This window comes from Vulpes lagopus, chromosome 17, assembly GCF_018345385.1.
Source record: "Vulpes lagopus strain Blue_001 chromosome 17, ASM1834538v1, whole genome shotgun sequence".
NCBI lineage: Eukaryota > Metazoa > Chordata > Mammalia > Carnivora > Canidae > Vulpes > Vulpes lagopus.
In genome coordinates, this window is record NC_054840.1 from 5545138 (window position 1) to 5565989 (window position 20852).

At 49.1% G+C, this 20852-nt stretch overlaps 1 protein-coding gene across 1 annotated transcript in view; it reads right to left on the reverse strand.

The window, feature by feature from the left end:
• Window positions 1-20852, reverse strand: part of FNDC3B (fibronectin type III domain containing 3B) — a 336187-nt gene that overhangs the window by 54893 nt on the left and 260442 nt on the right. The window contains exons 11-14 of the mRNA XM_041731610.1: window positions 18441-18494; window positions 3959-4083; window positions 2634-2808; window positions 781-867 (exon numbers count right to left, since the gene is read on the reverse strand). Coding sequence (XP_041587544.1) covers window positions 781-867; window positions 2634-2808; window positions 3959-4083; window positions 18441-18494 — 441 coding nt within the window. The remainder of the gene's footprint in view (window positions 1-780; window positions 868-2633; window positions 2809-3958; window positions 4084-18440; window positions 18495-20852) is intronic.

Sequence of the window (20852 nt, forward strand, 5' to 3'; positions counted from 1 at the left end):
TATTAGCAATTAAAAATACAGCAATAAAGGTGAGTTTCAGCTAAAGACATTTTGTACCGTTTCAAGAAGACATAAAAAACGTAACCGGTTATGTTACTGCCTGGCTCTTGGGAAGGAGAATAAGGCGAGGGGAAAGCAGGTGGAAATGCCCTTATTCAAGAGTAGGGCAATGCCACCTTGTGGAGAAATGCTAGCGCTTCCCTATGGTCTCAGAGCCAGCTCCAAATAACAAGGGTTTGTTAAAAATCAGAAACTATTGTTTTCCTCACACACTTTACTTGATCACCTGATAGCTACTTATTTATTTATTTTTTTAGATTTTATTTATTTATTCATGAGAGAGAGAGAGAGAGAGAGACACATAGGCAGAAGGAGAAGCAGGTTCCCTGCAGGGAGGCCGATGCGGGACTCAATCCCAGGACCCTGGGATCACGACCTGAGCCAAAGGCAGATGCTCAAGCACTGATGATAGCTACTTACTGAAGGACCACTACGCGCCCAACACCATTTGGCCCCCGGATCAGAGAGGGCCGGGTACAATCAGAAGACACGCTTCTCTCACCAACAGGCACACACACAGGGCTGTGTGCACATCAGTAAATAGAGCTTTTCTATCTTAACTCTAGTAAAGCACAGTGAACTCTAACGGTTAACCCACGGGGTCCATTCGGAATGGTAAATGGCACAACGTAAGACAGCCTCTCTTCTATACCTCTCTTCTATACCAAAATGACGGACTTCTATACCAGCCTCTCTTCTATACCAAAATGACGGACTCACCCTGAATTTATACTGTGTGCTTCTCTTGAGATTTTTCACAGTACAGGTTAAATCCTCTCCAGTGTATTTCGGGTGGAAAAGGTTATCCTGCAAAGGCAAAGCCAGAAAGAAACATCAGTGTCATCGAATCCCGGGCATTACTAAATACCTCTGTGTTTAGGACTTTTCCACTGCCTCTTTCCAACACCACCAGCGGTCAGAGGTCTGGCAGGGCCCGCAGAGAAGAGTATCAGCGTCCACCGTGCTGTGCATAGCACTCTAGCTTGAAGTAAAAATTTGACTCTATCCCACTGTAATTTCTCCTGGGTGCACTGAAGTTTACTGTGAGGCTAATACTAATGTGAAGGAGAACAATGCTCTCCCCGTGAGAGGATGCAAATCTGCTTTGGGACAGAGCAGACTTCTCTGGTTACTCAATAAGCATCTTAAACAAAGGACGAAACCACCAAGCAGCTCTATGTGACAGAGCAGTATGTGCTTTCAAAAAAAAAAAAGGTATTTAATGTTATTATAAAAAAAAAGCCTCATCTTTCGAGGTCTTTCACCGTCCAGCTGCAATGTGCTATTTAACAAACTGCGGCTGAGGTTTCTGACCACACAGTGTCCTCTTCTGGCCAAGGAGGAAAGGACACTTTGGATGGGACAGGCACAATCCTTCAAAGGGACAAATAAGCCACTAGAAGCTGTGCGTCCAGGACTCATTCCACGTATTCTCGATCGCGCATCCCTCCATCTCTCCATCTCTCCCTCCATCTCTCCATCAAGTTTTCCCGAGCGCCTTCTCTGCATCAGGACTCCCCCACATGTTCCCGGGGTTCAGCACCACCCAAGAACAGACAAAGCCTTGCCCACCTGGTAGTGGTGGACAGGTGGACACAGTGATCAGAAACATAAAACCTGCACAGAAACATGAAGCATGTGGTACGGGGTTAGTGCTTCGACGAAAATGACCAAGCCGGTGAGAGGACACAGCAGCGGGTCTGCTGAGCTGCCGGTTACGTAAGGCAGTCACACGGGGCTCCCGGAGTTTAAACTACGTATAATTAAAAATTCAGTTCCTTGGGCCCACAGCCATACTTCAAGTGCTCAATCGTCACATGTGATTAGGTGCGACCTTCAATGGATAGCACAGACTACAGATCGTTTCCATCTTTGTGACAAGTTCTATTGGGTAGTGCTGTTTTACAGGGGGGTCAGGGAAGGGCTCTCCACAAGTGACCCGTGAGAGGAGACCTGAAGGAAAAGAGGGAAATGAGGCCCAGGTAAGTGGAAGGGCCTTCGAGCTACAGGGCACAGAAAGTGCAAAGGCCCTAAGGCCAGGGCATGCTTGTGTGTTCACGAGACTACAGAGGCAGAAACAAGGACACGCAAGAAAGGTCTAATGGCACAGGACCCTGCAGGCATCCTGAGGGCTCTGGCTTTTATTCTGGAAGGGAGGGGAGGCCCAGAGATAGGAGAGTTCCGAGCAGAGCCCGGACACCCTCTATTCTACGTGACATTACCCAGGCTTCCTGTGGAGAACAGACTATGGTTAGTAAGGGAGAGGGGAGGGAAAATACTTAAAGAGAGCACCTCGATAATCCAAGGATGGGGTGATGGTGGCTTGGGAAAGGGTAGTAGCCTTAGATATTGAGAAATGGCCCGATGTCTGGTCTCCCAATTTCCTGGCTTCCCCAAGCAGGAGGACAGGAGTGTTGCTCCCTGAGGTGGGGAAGACGTGGGAAGCACCGGCTGCTGCTGGCGGTGGGAGCAGGAGAGATTAGGAGCTACTGTGGTTTTCATGGTGTTCTGTCGTTACGATAATACCGACTTACACAGAACACACGCACGCGTGTAGAATCTGCAAAGCTTACATTTTCATCCTCCTGGATTTCCAAGGTGTAGGTGACCACTTCCTCAGGTGAACAGCCTTCCGGTTTGTTCCACTGCAACGTGACCCATGTGACCCCAGCTCGAACAAGTCTTGGTGCAGAGGGCATCTGAGGAATGTTTCCTAATGTGTAACACACCACCTCCTGGCTATAACCACTGCAGAGAGAGACCCGGTAGGACACACAGTTAGGAACATGGGAGGGCTCTTGGCATTTTAAAAGAGGACGGATCGGCTTACCTACTGCCCCGCTTGCTCAGGTTGGAAAGTCTGGGGCACGACAGATTCAGCAAACCAAGGCAAGCATCCTTTATGTGACATTCCCTACCCCGACTCCCAATTTGCCTGACTGCTTGCCTTAGTCTGTGACGACAAAAGCACACCACACTGCGGGACCACATAGTTTGGAAGGTATTTCCCCTGCAAGCACCGAGGAGAAAGCATAACACTGCAAGGTCACTGAGCTATGACCCACGGCCACCAAGGGACCTTCAAATCAATGTGGGCACAAACAGTCGTCTGTTGACGAAACAGAGATCTTACAAATATATACGGTGCCGTATTTCCAGAAATCTATGCTGCTTCCAAGGCACTGACAAACCCCTGGAGCCTTTATCATCACGACTTTTCAACCAGCAGACTGAAAATGCACCACTGGCTATCACGGGTCGGGGGGAGAGGGGGCCATAAAACCCTGCGATACTCTTGAGGCTGGAAAAGAGCCGGAGGACCAATGATGTGCTGAACCTTTAAGATTTTCAATATGTGGTGATGAAAGAAAAAAGAATTTCCCCTTCATCGAGAGTTACCCAGGAAGGGCAAGTGAAATACGGTCTTTTCAAAGTGTCTTTAACCCCCGGATACCCCCCTGGACACCTGTTTTGGCTTTCCTTCCGCAGCTCGGAGGCGAGCCATGTACCCCAGGCAGTGTGCCCAGGGCTTGCCCACCAGGGCTGGCCCAGCACCCCTTCCTCTCAATCAGACAACCTCAAATGTAACTGAAAAAGGCAACTGCATGAGTCGCTTACTAAAGTGATGTAAGGACAAGGCAAGTGTTCTGAAAAAAAAAATAAAGCCTCAATAGGGATTTCTTTCAAAATCTGAATTGCTACCTTCATCTGGGACTCCAGGGACCCCTCGTGGGGTCTTTGCTTCACAGCTTGTGGGGCTGCACAGAGGCCACCTGAGACCCATTCTACTCTCCGATTAGCGGGCTTCCAAGGTGGCTGGGTGTGGGACACGTGGATTCACGCCTTCCAGCATCACCACATGAGAGCTCAACAGTGCGAGGGCAAGGGACCGTCATACCTGGTGCCAATGTCATTCCGAGCAGCCAGCCTGAATGTGTACCCCATTGCCGGACAGAGCTTTGTCAACTTGCAGTGCTTCTGACTCCCAAAGAAGCACTGTCTGAAGCCACTGTTTCTTTTTCCCTGAAAGAGAACAGGGAGACAATGCGCGTGATTTTTAAAAAATAAATGAATAAATGAGGTCGAAGGTGTTTGGAATATTGCTTCGTTTCCTGGTTTGGGTGAACAAAACCAAGAGGAGGAAAGCTCCTAGGGGGAGTGTTCGTTTGCACACGAAGGCCTTGACAACGCAGCGTCATCCTTAACGTGAAGGCACTACAGAAAAGTCCGAGACGGAGACCAGACCAGTCCCGCATCATCCTTGTGGTCTTTCTGAAGTGGCTCTGGTAACAAAGTTAAAACAAAAAACAAAAAAAAGGGCCTCTCAGGTATAAGGCAATGCACAATTTCTAAGATCTCCCTCACTTGGGTCGGTCAAGCTGCCCAGTCTGACCAACCGAGAGTGAGCCTGCAGCCTTATCTCAGGGATGGCGAGTTCTGGAAAGGCAGAGTCGTTGCTGAGTACCCGAGGCTCAGTCTAATGGGCTGAGCGAGCCTGAGAAAGCAAGGCCTCCCCCAGTCTCCTCCCTCCTTTCCCACTTTGCCCCATGTCCCTCGTCCCTGCATCCATGCAATGGGGACCTGCTTGTTGGTTGGTCCCTGAACCCTGGTCACATGCCTGTGACTCAGTTGCCCTCCTCTGCTCCCCTCATGACCAGGCCTTGGACAATCAGGGAGCTCAGTCACTGCTGACGGACTTCAACATCTGGCAAGCGCGTGAAACGTCGGCTGAGTTCACCTCTGTGTATTAGCACTAACTCTTTAAGTTTCTTACCAGGCTGGATATATGTTTTTAATACCTTTCTAGCCTTGTGTGATGCTTCAAATTCTTTGCAGTAAAAAGAAAATGCTCTGGAGGGTTGTGTTAATAGACCTACAAGTAAGAAAAAACCGCAGCTGCCCTGCACCCTGCTCAGGTGTGGGATCCTCACGTCGGCGGTGGGACACAACAAATATTTCACGCCCATAATCCCTGGTACTTTATCGATGCTCGTGCAAAGAAAACCACAGGCTAACCCTGAGTGAATCTTAGCAGTCTGGTCAGACGGCTGGGCCCTGGGCCTTCCGAAACATGTTTGAAGTTCTCGATTTATTTTATAAAGAGGGATGAAAGCACATTTTTCTCCTAGGCAAATTTAAGCATTTCCTTCCTTGAAGCGGGCCTCCGAATGCTTACCACTAAAACACGTTCCAGGTGAAGTTTAATTAAAAATAAAATAAACATACAACAAGCTTGAAGGGTCACAAGGGCGAACGGATTAAAAATCACCCCGGCACATTCATCCTCAGCCGAATACCCCGCCCTCCCCTCCACAGGCAAGGCGGTGCCCTTTCCAGGAAAGGAGCGGAAGTCCTATTAATCTTTAAGATTCAAAGTTCACATGATCAAGGTTCCAGAGCCCACGCAGATGCAAACAGGAGAGCGTAACGGTCCCCTGCTGCTGCGTGCACAGTCACCGGGCGGCTGGCCTGTCGTGCCCTCCTGCTTGCGTTAACCATGACTGTTGAGGCTGCTGCAGACTAGGTGTTCAGAGAAAACCATTGACACGTACATCTGCATAATCACACCCAGGGTCTGATTATGCTGTGTGCACGCCCCGCTATGCTCTGTACCCATCTCACGCTGTAGCGTGATCTACCTTCTTTCCTCTTCTATTTCGGAGCTCAGAGTAAACAGTGCAAGAAAGGCACATCCTGCCGCCACGGAAGCCTCATCCCTTCCAAACCCGACACTGGCTCCCCTTCAATGCCTCATTTTTCCTATTTCTTTGTTTGGTCTCCTTTGCCCATTTCTGGTGCTTAGAACTACAGCCAGTAAATAAAAGTCAGTCTGTTCCCTGCTAGGTTGATTTGCTTTAATATGGTAAAAACCGGACTGTCTGTGGCTTAAATGAGAAAAAAGAATGGGGAAGATGGATGATGGGGACTAGACTTTTCTTTTAAAGGGGCCAAAGCACTGGGGCTCACGGGAGAATTGGGGGGAAGACGCACTCCATGACCTTCAAGACGTTTTTCCTATGTTGCTAACATTTTTCCCCTCCTACTTCAGTATCAAGAACAATTACTAAATAAGCTCCGACTTGTTTAGATAAAGCACGCCAAATTTTCCATTTTAATACCTGTCAAGATGTCCTACTATGCGCACAGTCCTTAACAACAGGTGGACAGGCTCAGAGTTGCTGGAACCTTAGAGCCAAGTTCCAGAAACAGTACCTGTGGAGTCTGGAGGGGTAAGAGTACAAAGAGCTCGCAGCACGAAGGGAGCAAGCCTGTTGGTAAATGTTTAGAAGTCACTGAGAACAAAGTAAAAACAAGGGGAAGCGGGTTCAAACTACTTCAAGACACGAGAGAAGTTTGGAGTAAAAGGAAATACTCACGGGTGACATGGAGTTTAATATAAAAGGGTATCTGGGAAGGAAAAAGAATTCTTCACAAAAGTCCACGCGACACAAAAGTGAACTACAGCTGCGAGGTCAGCAAAGGAAGGCAGGGGATGCCACGGGTGCCAGCGTCACCCTAGGCTTCTGGGGCAGGGGCAGGTGCGTGCAGAGCTCCGGGGCTTGGGCTCCGGGGTGAGAACATGTGATGCGGAGAATTGCTCTGTAAACCAAGGAGGCGGCCAGGTTGCAAACGGCTTTTCTAAAGGAAATATTATCCAGTTTTTCTTGTTGATAGAAAGGACTAGGGTTTAAAAAAAAAAAAAAAAGGTAATGTTTTAGAAGAATGAAGGACTCTGATGAACTGATGGGGGCAGTAACGTGTTTATCCTTGTTTAGCAGAAACTGTATGTCATGATGTCTAAGCATCATGTCAGTGAAGTTTTACAGAAGGAAAATCCTAACTTCCGTATTTTTTAGGTAGCGTGGCTCCAAATGATTTTGAGAGATTATGATCTCTGGCAGGTACTCCCTTCTAGGAAGGCCTAATTTAAGCTACACAGGATTACTGAGATATACTAGCTTTCCTTGGAAACTTACTTTCTAATCATTTAAGGTCAGCCGTGCACAAAGTTTCCTACTAAAACACGGTCCTAAGAGGAATGAGCATCTCTGGACGCTTTTTAGGTCTGCTGCCAATAGTGTGGTCAAGCGCAGCCGGCAGGGACACCTGTGGCCCCGGCCTTGTCCTGGGCAGCTGCCACCGGTAGGCCCCATGTGCTGTGTCATACAGAGGAGAGAGAAAGAGGGGGGTCCCGGGCCTAGCTGTTGGCGGGTCTACAAGGGAAGGGCTGAGACGTGGATGCTCAGAAGCTCCCGACGTCTGCACGTGGGGCGGGGAGATGGGCAGCGCGCGGGCAGCCAGCATCAGAACCCCCGGGCATGAGCAAGAAGTTCCTGCCTCCCGAGGAATGAACCTTCACCCCAGTGAGACAAAGCGCAGAAAGGAGGCTCCGAGCGCACGCCCACCGTTGTTCTGGAACAGGGCCAGGCACGGGGCTCCCGGCCCAGGTTTCTATCGCCAGCGTCCACACACCACAGAGGGCAGATCTCAGGGCCCCCGGGCTGGTTTCCACCCCAGCACCCAGGCACCCCCAGATGCTTGCTTCTCCAGCAAAACTGGGCTCAAGGACCAGATTCAGCTTTCCTAAACGTGAGGAAACGTCGGGAGCGCGAAGCCGCGGTGTGCTGCTACCTGCAAGGCACGCTGTCCTCCTCCTTTCAGCAGTCTCCTCCTCGCGGTCCCCTGGGCCCACGGGTCTGGCTCATCTGTCATCAGCCCATACCCACAGCAGCCTGGGCGCCCCAGATCCACACCCACAGCCCTGAGACAAAGGAGCTGGGTCCTGGCCAGGGCGCGGGTGCTGAGCTCCCGGTCACAAGCACCCCCCGCCCCCACCCCGGGAGGCAGCCAGCTGCGCAGACACAGGGCTTCTGAGCACATGGGTCCTCCCGGGCCCCAGCTGCTCACTTTTGCCTCCACCTCCCCTCAGCACAAAACCAGAAGCACGTTGCGTATTAGGTATGTTCTAGGCCCCAGGGATGGCCTCCTCTCCGTTCCAGCCAGCCGGGCTCCCTCAGGCAGCCCACCCCCAAAACACAACCCTCACTTTGCAGGAAGGTCGCCCACTTGGTTCCCAGCCCCGATAATAACCATCAGAGCCCTTCCAGTCCTGCAAGCTTCCTGCGGAGCGGTGAAGAGCGTCAGTACTCGGTCACCTGCACCCGCCCCGCTGGACCGAGGAAGGGCAGGGACGGAGAAGGAACCACGGGGAAGCTTCGGGAACGGGGACTTCTGTGCGGCTGAACAGCAGAGATGGACCCTCCCTCAAACGCTGGGAGGAGTAGGGGGAAAGGAGATGCCTCCTTAAACAGGTGATTCTTTAAAATAAAACTCAGAGATAAATTATAAGTGTAAAAGGCCTCAAATATTCTTAAAGAACAGTTTCTATTTTCCTAACTTATTTTCTGCCCTTTTCCTATTCACTTAAGTGTTTTCCCCTTTCTTTCTAATCTATAGTTTAGATTTTTGAAAAAAATTTCATAGCTCTTAAATCAACTCACAACGTATTTCCCTAATCATCTTCTCCCCACCCCCCGATAAACATTTTGCTGACCGCCTGCCTGCTGAGTTACCAAGGGAAGAGGACACAAGCTCCTGCTTTACAAGTGTGACACGTGGCAGGAGAACTGTTCATCCCGGGGGTTCCCTGTCCTCATCACTAAGGGAACAGGCGGGGATCTCTTCCATCTGTGAGCAGAGAAGGGCCTGCGTGTCCCCGGGCCGCACCCTGCTGGCTAGCAGGCTGTGCGGGTCAAGGATGAGTCCCCGCCTACCTACCACTGCACCTCTGGGCACACAGTTGTTTTCCTGCTCCCAGAACACTTGGAAGAGAAGCAGGAGCAGGAGCAAGAGCTCTATCGCCTTTCCAAGCCCACGACCTTGTACGTGATCACCACAGGCATAGTACCCGAGACGCTCTGTACGTGCCATACAAAGAGGAAGGACTTGTAATGGTTTCTCACGACTAAGAAAGTCCTTTCCCTTGAATTTGAGTGGGCGTGGACGGGCCTGTAATGGGCAGAGTAGAGGAGAAATGAAGCTGTGCGACTTGCAGACAAGGGTATGAAGAGGTGATGAGGCTTCTGACTACCCCCCTGCCCCCCAACACTCACCTTCTCAATTCTGACTCCCCCGGGGCTGCCGTGGTGTGAGGCAGCCCCCGCTGAGGTTCCGCCCAAGCCAGCAGTGACCGCTAGACTCGCGAGCGAAGACTCTGCACGAAGCGTCCAAGAGTCCGGCCCCCGCCGATGAGCCTCCCCGCCCACGTGGAAGACACACAAGCCGTTCTCCCAGCACCCGGGTCCAAGTTCCCGGCCGAGAGTCCGTGAGCGTAAGAAAGTGATTGTTTTAAGCCATTAGGTTTTGAGGTCATCTGAGACGCAGTATCACACGCATCTATTTTGATGTCCATATATGTTGAATAGTGTGACTTTTTCAGTAAACTTTTATAAATTCCTCTTGTGCTGTAAATACCTAGCAGGTAAGGGGGTGGACGTGTACACGCTACACCTGAAGTGTTTGACGTCTGACTGAATAAAAGGTTCCGTTTTCTACATGCACTTGGTACATGCCTTTTTTTTTTAAGATTTGATTTATTTATTCATGAGAGACACAGAGAGAGAGAGGCAGAGACAGAGGCAGAGGGAGAAGCAGGCTCCCTGGCAGGGAGCCCGGTGTGGGACTCGATCCCAGGACCCCGGGGTCATGCCTTGAGCCGAAGGCAGATGCTCAACCGCTGAGCCACCCAGGTATCCCAAGTACATGCCTTTTTTCCTCAAAGCCAACAGAGTAAGGCCTCTGAAGAGATTTTAAGAATTTTTGTAGAAGCTAAAAAATGTAATCAGATTCCTAGATGATAAAACCAACCAAAACCGTCACGCACTTACTTCATCCAACGGAGGTACATGTAATAGCACTATCCTAAAAGCTATAGAGAACCGTGGGAAGGTTTTTAAATACAGACATGCAACGGTCTTTGGGGGATGGTTCAGGTATGACATGGCTCAAGGCCACTGGAGTGAGCAAATTAAATAACCTTGCACAGGACCCTCCACGTGTATCCAGGTTTCCACCTCTCTGTGGTCTGTTACGAACACATAAAGGAATAAAGCTCCCGTGGAGAAATCAATTTACGGTGGGTCTGCTTATTTAAAGACTGCTATCCAAGTATATTAAAAGTATTTGATCCATTTCATAAAATGCAACTGATTTTTAAAGTTAAAAACATGTTTGAAAGCAAATGTGTTAGGGACGTCTGGGTGACCCTGGGGTCTTGCGATCAAGTCCCACATCGGGCTCCCCTTGAGGAGCCTGCTTCTCCCTCTGCCTGTGTCTCTGCCTCTTGCGAATCAATGAATAAAATGTTAAAAAAAAAAAAAAAAGCAATGTGTTAATTTGTAAAACTATGTAACTAAAAGGCTGAAAACAGAACTTGTTTCTCAGGTCGGTTCTCCTTCTTTATTAACTCATGGGTCTTCATCAAGCTGTCCTCAGTTCTTGGGAAGACGAATCCCCTAAATGGGTTGGTTTCCCGTTAAGGACTTCATCGATCCACGGCCGGTTCTGTACAGAGAACTCGCGCATAATATTCAGGCTACGGTATTTTTCTGCCAAGAGTGATTCTGTAGACGGTGGGGAATGTGGTTGCTCTAACATTTCCAATTAGCCTGGCACTAACAACCCTGGGAGCTGGTATTCCCAACACTGGCACTAACAGATGAATTTGGCTGATATTTTCAATTGCCTTCTAATTAATAGATTGGAAAGGACCCTTCCTGCTCCTCTTTATGACAGCTTCATTCCTGGCACAAGGAGGTCCGGATGGCCACCACCAGGGCGTTGGAACCCACGGTGAACCACCGCCCTCCGGTCACGGGAACTCTCCCCGCGGTGTCTTGATCTGTGGCCTCCTTCCATGGACCTTCTCTTACAGGTTCTTTTGCAGTCATGCCCGCTGCCTTCCGGGCTTGCTCTCACCAAGCCCAGAGCTGCCTGCTAACTAAGTTACACCAATTTGGTTATCGCGTGTCCTGTGCTCATGGCCCAGGGGCTGCTAGAGCCAGACGTGGGCTGAGTGACGCTGGGCCGGGCACTCTCTGTGACAGTCTACTTTAATCTGTCAAAAATGGCAATGATAAATCAAATAAAAAATAAAGTTGCACTCGCCAACTGAACTCCTGCCAGCCTCCAAGATTCCGTCTGCTAGTACGTCTATATTTAGAAGTTGTTCTAGCATTGGCCGACCCTAGGCAACATCAAAGATAAATGTTGGCTTGAGAAGTAAAAGAGCATGGATGCGTTCAGCATAACCATATAGAAGGAGGGGTTCCTAACAAGGCTCCCCATCTGGGTGGATTCAAAGGTTCCTGGTGCCAAACCTCACTCTCCCCCCTCGGTCACGGCTCTTTCCTTTTGAGCACTCTGGCACAGAGGAACTTTCAAAGGTAAGAAAAGGGGGTGGGATAGTTTGTGTTGCATGTTCCTAAATAAATACTGCATGCATTTTATCCTTTGGCATGCTGGTGTTTTGCTCTTGGTTTTTCTACCCCCCCCCCCACCGCCCATTAGGGGGAGAGGCTGAGCTCCCTGAAGTAGTCCCGGATAATCATTAGGTCCTTGGATTTCAAACAAACCAACACAATGTTCCTATACATCCCTCCAAATATGGGGGATCATCTGATGTCCAGTGCTTTGGTAAGACCAGAATGTTGAGACCGGCCCAGAGAAGGGAAAGGAAGGAACAAGGGGAGGTGACCGTGGAACAGGCTGCCGGCAGTATTTACGTGCGTGAACCAAGGCAGGGATGGACTCAGCCCACCACGGGTCACCGGCCACCTTCCAGCTGGCAGCCAACAAGCACGAAAAACCGGAGTTGATAAATTAGGTGCCATGGACCAAGATGGGTATGTGTCATCTCAAAGCAGCCAGAAGCTGCCCACAGAGTCTGCTACCCAAACACATCCTAACCCATCCTGTATACATGGGACAAATACATGGGACACAAGGCAGGGGAGAGATCGGCTTCCGGGGTACACAGGTCTGGGGCTGAGGTCCCTAAAACGGAGGGCTCCTTTGACCTCAGCTCTACCCTTGGTACCTGACCCTCCCTGAGTTCTCAAGCCCCTGCTGGCCTACGTCCCTCCGACAAGCTCTCATGGAGGAAGCTGTTCCTCTGAAGCCACCCTCGAACGTGGCAGTGAAGGTCTGTGACGTGCCAACAGTTGGCCTCTCTGCGGGGGTGCTGATTGGGCTGGAGACACTCCTGTGAAGGATGCTGCATGACGGACAAAGCACGAAGGACCCTGGGACCCTGCTCGCCAGTCTCCGTGAGGCCGTCCCCTGAGAAGGACTAAAAGGGCACCGGGCCTGGCACGGGGCACCTTCCCTCACACTTTGGTCAGGCGTTGGAGACAGCCTGGGGGGTGCCACAGGCCTTCCCAGGTTTCTCGCTGGACCAGTGCTAGGCTACCTACGGCAGCGTGCATCTTGGAGGAGGAAGTGGGGGCCGTGTTCTCGGAGGAGGGCTCTCCTTACGCACTGGGGGAGACCCAGGAAGTTACTCGGCTTGCTAAAGCTTCAGGACCTCCGACGACGACTGCTGTGCCACCAGAGGGGCCATGGGCAAATTCACTCATGCCGAGGAGCACTCTGAAAGACTATCGATACGAACGATGCGACCCCTAAGCTAAAAAGCAATCTGTTTAGTCAACTGGGTACCCAGCACCTCCTGGGGGCCAGCTCAACCCCTAAATGAGCTAAGCAGACTTCTCCCGAACTAGGTGTCTGGGAAGCGACCCCCCACAGCCTGCTGTTGGCCCCCCGTGGTCTCTGCAACAGGACCGTTGAGCATGGTCTGGCTTGCTCACGGGTCCCCAGGGCCTTCAGGGGGCCCTACCTACCACTGGCCTTTTCTGCTCTTCCTACTTCAAATGACAGTTTCCTCGACTTCCGTGGCATTTATGTCATTCTTCGTTGCCTGTGTTTTACAGCGGTGTTGGCTCCTTAGTCACCGCAACAGCCAGATGTGAAATTCCTATTCGGACTAGCTGAGTCACATGTGAGAAAGATTCTTGGGAACTGTACTAGTCACATTCCCACAAAGCTATTTTTCTGGTTCTCTCGTATGTCTCCTCCATGTCACGTCCGGAAGCCAAGCTAATGGCAAATTAACATCTATATATAGCGTGGACATCCGTGTTTGTTTAGTGCAAGCCAGAGACATTTAGGGTCCCTCTGTCAAAGTTCCACAGAAGAATGTCCCAGTCTTCTCAGACAATCCCTTGTCGTGGCCGACTTCTCCTACCCCAGACCCTAATGCGTGTTTACATAGGTGGCATCTGCTACGGCCCGGGCTCACCCAACCTGCCTGGGAGGTACAGGCTCTGATTTCAAGAGGGGGAGCCGAGGCTTGGGGGCTAAGTGACTTGCTCGGCTGGTTACAGGCAAAGCCAAGACTATTAATCCAGGTCCCTTCAGGTGGACACCAGGGGACTGACACACAGCATCAATACTGAGTCCGTGTCACGCAATCACTGCAAGACCGTGGGAGACCTGCATTTGCTCTGAGGTACCAGCTGCAGTGGCACCCCCTAGACTTCGGTATGGCTCTCTAAGAGTAAGACTCTCGGTGGGTTTCCTTTACAGAACTTATGGTTCCTAAAATGGAAGAGAAAGTTCCTAACCTGACGTGAAGTTTGCTCTTTTATTCAAGTTTCCCCCCCCCCCAAAAAGGCCAGATCACCATTCCTGAGAACCACACACTGGCCAGGCACTGAAGTGCAAGTCAAGGCAAGCTTCCTAATTCTTTTCTTCATAAAAGCTCCTCCCTGCCCTAGAGATATGTGTGTCCTCAATTCCTCCTTCCCAGCTGCTTCTAGGGAAAAACTCCTACCCCTAAGCAGACACCTCAGGGTCATCCAGTGGATGAGGCAGCAGGAGGAGCCAGGTCAGCTCAAGCCAGAGCCCAAGGAGGAGATATGGGCAGGTCAGGGCTGGCACCCGAAAGGGGTAGTGAGCTGCACGCCCTGGCTCCTCTTCCCAATCTCTGCCTTGTGGGCAAGAACATTCTACCTTGAGAAATCTAGCATCTAAGCCTTGTTTTGCTATTAAAAAGTTAAAAGAAAAACTTTTCTCCTGTTCATAATCATGGATCAAACTAAACTGAATTCATGACAGTAAGTTTCTTGCCGTCCCTTTAAAGCCAGCGCTACGTGGAATACTCAGAGCTTGCAGAAGAGAGAAACCCTCGTGGGGCTTCGGCCTGCTTTCTGCCAGCCTTCAGAATGATGGTGACGGTGACTTGTAAATGACGATGCAAACATGAGGGTAAATGGGGGGGGGGGGGGACCACACCGGGAGCAGGTCGGGGTTAAGCTATAACGAAGGCTCGTCCAGTGCCTTGAACCACCTTGAACGTGGCCTTCTGCCTTTTGATGGGAAGCTCCTGGAGGGGAGCACAGGGGTGGGGGACCTATAAAACTGCAAGGTCAGCCCTCAGGTCCCACAGCGGGGAACACTACTACTCCCCTCGGTTGCCACAGTGGGGATGGGGGCAGGCTAGTGCGTACCTTTCCTCGTTATGAAAACTGACCTGTTTCAGTGGAAGATGGAAACTGATGGCTGCAGCCGAGACGCCAGTGACACCTGTGTGTTCCATTTTTAGTGGCTCATTACAATCTCCCTGTCAGAGTCACTTCCCACACCGACTTAAAGCTTAAGGGCCTGTCTAGGTATAATTATTAACAGAGGAGGAAAGTAGGCAGCTAGATCCCTTGCAGAACTATTGGTGAATAATTTCCAAGTGAATTCTTGGACCGATGATGCGGCATCAATGACCATGAGTTTAGGAGAGAAAGTCCACTTCCCTCTGAGTGGTAACAGGTTTCTGTTTTCTCTTGCCCATTGGGGCCACATCTGCTCTTAGAGACGAGCAGGTTTTATTGGGATGGTGATTAAAAACTGAACAAAAGAATAAAATATCCTGGGAACTCCAACCAGTGCTGGAATACTATAAAAAGAAAAAAAAAAATAGGAGGACACTCGCACAGGGATGGGGCCATCTCACTCCAAGCTGTGATTCTCAGAGCAGGTGTCAAGAGCAGGAACGGGCAGAGAGCTACTCCCGAACAGAACCTTCTTCAGGACTCTGAGTCGTACCCGTCCCCTTCTCAGGTAGGGATCTACTCCTCTGTGTACCTGACTGTCCTCCTGCCCTTTGAGTTTGTTTAGACAGCTCCTTGGACAACAGCATATGGGTGTGTGGCTGGGCCAGGTGCCCTGGGAGAGAAGAGCTCTGGCCCTGGAGAGGGTTGGCTGTGGGGAGGGGAGTGACTGCAGCAAAACCCTCCCTCCCATTCTGTTGCCCCACACCACACTCCACTGGGGTGGATTCTAGAAAGAGTCCCTCTTATACCAGGCATACTTGACTCGAGAGACTACCAGGAGGTTTTGCAGCGACAGCCTGAGTCTCACAGGTTCATGCCTCCTGGGGGTCGGATGTCGTTCTCTGTGCATTTGATTTTCTTCCTTCGTGAAGTCACGGCTTGAGTAGCATGGGAATACGGGATGCAAGATCCAACCCCAGTGAGCTGCCTCAGGAGGACTACGGATCCCTAACCTAGCCCCGAATTTAGAAACACAAACTGTTAGATTGTTCAGTTTAGAAACTTAACTTCTGAAATGATAGAACAGGCAGGAACGAATTGGTTACTATCGCTTCTATTTTTCCTGCCAGGAAACCCAATGATAACCATTTTAAAATCTTTTTTTGAGGGACTAAAAAGGAAGAAGCACAGTATCAAGCAAAGAGGCTACGGGATGGAAAAATCTGAGAAGCATGTGGTTAGGTTTGTTTTATTTATGGCTGTTTAAGAAAAACACAAGAGGACAGCATTCCATTATTTTTCCAGCTCTCAGAGTAAGAACATTACCTTCCCTAGGTCACGGATCCCTCACAGGACGGTGTACATAAAGTGTTGAGGCACTGAGGGTACGCTCCACAAACGCTGAAATATTTAATAAACGAACATACCAAACAGCAGTGAAAAGGATCCTAAAACATACTGTGATCACAAGGGACAATCTTAAGGAGTTTTGAGAGAGCATCGATGATGTAAACACACATGAGCTAATGGATAACCTGAGGACTGCATGGGGCAAGCTGCTCATATAAAACCTGGAACAGAACCCACAGCTCCTAATCGTGGTGTCCTTTCAAACATACTGTCCTCCCAGGGAGCTCACAGTACTGAAGGTCAGGGAGCAGTTACATAGACTTTGGGGTCCAGGAGTTTTTCGACGAGGTGAATATTAAGCCCCACGATACCAAAGGATTCCTATGTTAGCAAAATGCCCATAGCCGGGGAGAGTCCACTCACCTGGAGTCTTCGGTAAAGCTCAAGAGAGCCGACTCCAGCGGAAGTTAGAAGGTGGGAGAGAAGATGAAGAGGAAGGGGAAGGCTGAAGAATTAAGATGGGAGCAAAGAAAGGATGGGAAGAGAGCAAGCAGGGAAAAGGCAGGAGAAGGCCCAAAATGAACCATTTGACATTGTGCGGTCACCAGCCTATAGTGGGTGCAACTGATTACACATGGTCATTAGACAAAGCTTCCCCATTTCATCCGAGGCTGTAGCTTATTTCCTCCACGCATCCTGCCAGGACACTTTCAATCCAAATTCAAAGGGAAGGAGGCCAACAACTGAGTCACCATTACCATTTCCTGTAGCACCTGGGTTTTCCTTGGAGGTTTCTCATTCAAATACTCAACTTCTCTGACCTTACTTAACTTACAAGGCCACAGGCCAAAAAAACAAAACAAAACAAAACAAAACAAAACAAAAACATAGGACACACACCACATACACACGCAGAGCTCAGAGAGGAGATCTGAAAGGAAAAATGCTTCCTCTCTGGTGGTAAACTCTATCTTGATATAAAACCTCAAGATATGAGAAAGGTCAGTGCCAGGCAGGTCAGTGCCACAAACCAACACATGCTTAAAAACGTCTTCAGTCAACATTCACTTGTCCTTAGGAGGAAGAGGGGATGGTAAGATGGTGCCACGCGCTCACAGGGCAGCCAGGCTCCTCCTTTCCGACCTTCTGGACGGCCTATAGAAATCTCTTTCCACGAGGGCCAGAGGGGTGGGTTTGCTTTCCAGTCAAATCATCTTAAAATGAAACCCACCTAAATCTGTAAAATCTCCCGATCAGGTGTAAGATGTCACCAATCTGCACGTAGGACCTAATCACAGGGATCCCCAGAACAATAGATCATTGTCTTTGGTAACTTGGAACTCCAGCTTTCAGATGCAACCCAGATGGGAAAACACGCTAACGCAGAAAGTGATGAAGGGCCCCCTTTTTCACATCAAAATTTCACCCTGAGAGTTTCGTCCAATTTCATTTTACATTTGGTGAAAATATTTTTCTCCACACTCGACAAGTCACTTTTTGCCTAAGTCTGCATTCTGGATCTTTAAAATCTCCCTCGATTCAAGTCACAGAGACTAGTTAACTCCCATTTCCACATTCCAATCCCACATTTCCTTCTCTTGAAATCCGTGTCTGTTTGCTCGCTCACAGAAAGACTAGCGCAAGGGCAAGTGAATGAATAGAATTAACATCTATAGGAATAAAAAGCACAGTTCCCTTTTAGAAACGAAAGGCTTCTTTCTGCACCCAGTTATTTCCTGCCTGCGATTCTGTGGGTGGTGTTAGCAAGGCCAGAAAGGCACAAGGTCACCCATTTAGCAGAGTGGGCTGGAGAATAAGGCAGCTTCACCACAGATACCACGCTAGGGCCCCTGGTGACGGAAACAGCAGAGGGGGCGCCTGTTATAGGGCGGTCTAGTGGGCAGGGTGATCACCCCCCCCCCCATGTTAGAGTGAGACCTCCGGGCAGGGCTCCAACACCCCCCTCCAGAACGCCCGACAGTGCACCACCAAAGTACATCCGTGGCTTCAACTCGAAGAAACAAATTACACGCTGCCCAAGGCGTGTGCTTTACCTTATCAACGCCATCTATGCAGAATGGCCCTGAGCAGTCAAGATAACAAAGCGCTCGATTCTTCATACAAATTGATGGCTGGCCAGGCTCTGGGGACTCCCCAAGAGGTCAGACCTTGTCTTTTCTTTCAGTAGCATTTCTTGCAAATAAGCCAAGTAAATACATTTAATGCCACTTAATACAATTCATTACACTACTTTAGTCTGTCTTCCTTTTCCACGGTCAATACCATAGGTTTCCATTTTTTTTTTCTACTTATGCTTTTTTTTCCTCCCCATGTGTTTAGCACATCTTAAAGAATAAAAAGGCATTTGTTCAGCAATTTTATTTTTGAAATGCTGTTTTAGATGGATGGATATGAAAATATGCTTACCTCATCCCATTCTAAAAGGTAGTTGGTGATTTTTGAACCATTATCAATTGGTGCCTAAAAATAGAAAAAAAATAAAGTAAGAAGAGATTAGAGAAAGCAGTTCACAGACAAAATTATGAGCTCTCAACTCGGCTCAAAGACAGTATCTATGCTAGTCCTGTGCTCTCCCCTCGGGCAGATAACCCTGGTGGCTCCAGTGTTTCCTTGGGAAACAGTATCCTACAAAGGAATTTTAATATAATCCAACGGTAGAGAAAGCCCCACTAATAATAAATCATGCCCCACAAAGACCCAAACCTGCTTTCCCCTCCACCTCGACCTTTACACCCTCATGGTGCCCTACTTCCTTGGGGATAAGACTTTCAAGAGGTACCTCTGTTCTTTAACAGAGGGAGAAAAAAGGCAGCTGAGAAATGTAGATGCTGCTTGGAGTCTGGTGGGTAAACCTGACCCAGCCAGGTTCAGGGTTAAGAGTATGTATTTTTTGTAACTTCCTCCATACTTTTTTTTTTTTAAGTGCTTAAGATTAGAAAGTCTTCTGTGCCTTTGAGATTTCCCTTAAAAAAAAAAAAAAAAAAAAGATTCCCCCAGATTACCAGGAGCAATTAGCCCTTCACATGTTAGCAAAAAGAAGTTTCATCATTTGCTTTCCTCTTAGAAGCACGCAGAGATCTACTTCACCAAGAAAACAGGCCTTGGACTACGGGAAGGGGAGTGGAGAAGCCTGAGAAGAGTGCCTGGCAGGGTCAGCCCCGCCTCCTGGAAGGGGGTGCTGCCCTGGGGTCCCTCACTGCACGGGGGCAGTAAGATGGAGGGAGGGAGGGGGCAGCTGGAAGGCGCAGACCAGGGCTCCCACCCCACAATGTGACAGCTGGGCCCCTCCCCAGGAAGCAGCGGGAGCCCCACACACTGCGCTGTCCTGGCCCCTGGCAAAGGCAGCCGGGGCAGCAGAGCTGCGTCGAAAGCCCTGTTTGGCTGTTTGTCACATAAGGTCCTTTGTCCGTCACTCAATATCACTGTTTAATTTTGTGTTCCAAGAATAAATGGGTGTGATAAGTAATTGGGAGAATATATAAAAATCACCTACTCAACTGCTGGGCACCCGGGAAGCACCCGGGAAACAATAGCAGTTGTTTTATTTTTGTTAATAATAAATCATCATCAAGGGCCCAGTAAATACTAGTTACATTTGTGAAGAGACTCTTCTCCCTCCTTTCACCTTCTGGGTCGTATCACCTCGGAGTGTCAAGCCCAGATTTCTGGGGAGTGCTCTATGTTCTACTGAACTGTAATTTCAGGCTTTTGTGGGCTCCCTTTGGTTTGGGAGATACCCCTGAAGTTCTAAATAATAGACACAAAGTTTTAGATGAGAACCCATTTCTGGAGTAAGAACTATGTTTATGGTGTTGATAAATTTCTCTAGAGAAACTGTTCTTTCAGCAGTTTCTTCTATGATATCCTGCCCCACCGCCAAGCTCTTAATTCCTTGAGGGTGGAAACCCTGGCTTTGGGATTTGTATTGCCCTCTCTCCTACTGCTGACTAACAAGGAGTTCGAAGATCTCGAGCTCTGTGTGCGTTTGTGGGTTCAAGGACAGGTGGGCAGTCGGAGCCCTGTCTTCCTGTCCTTGTGCCCCCAGCTGGAGCACTGTGATCACAAAATCCGTTCTAAAAGGACATTGAAATGCAAATGGAACCAAATCCAGAACTTTCAAGTTTGTACATGACTTAATGGAACAAGAGTATGTTTCCGATTCACAATTCAATAAAGGGAGAAAGAAAATGTGAAATATTTTTCTCCTGATAAGCCAACTTTATCCTTGAAGTTGCTGGTCTGCCTAAGACCTGAATTACACCCAGGTTTTAAGCACAGTATGTATCAGTGATTCCCAACTTTAGGTTTATAAGACCCCGGGGTCCCTCGGGTAATCTTAAGATTTCTTAGATTTTCCAAACAAAGTGAATTTTAATTCTTTCCTTTAGAAAAAAAAAAGATATGTTTATGTATGTATATGTGCAAATAGAGAACATGTTTTAAAATGGATGCGTATCTCCAAGGACTTAAACAATGATGACCAGTTGGGTGTTACAACTCTGAAAAGGTAGGGAATCACTGACCTGGATTATCCCTGGAAGCCAGGAAGGAAAATAAAATAGTTCAGATTCTAAGCCAGTCTAAGCTTTGCCTTTGCCAAGTAACACACTCCATGTTGGCCAGTGGCTATGAGAACGCAGCTGCCCACACGAGAGGGGTCTCCAGAAGCCAGTGCTTTACTGCTAACCACTGCTCTCAAGGGCTCCTATGGATGCCCAGGATAAATTCAACCTCCTGGACTAGGAACCAAAGAACAACATACATCTTCACCAATACTAGATCTCCCTAACCATCTTATTATTTTCACACATTAGTGTA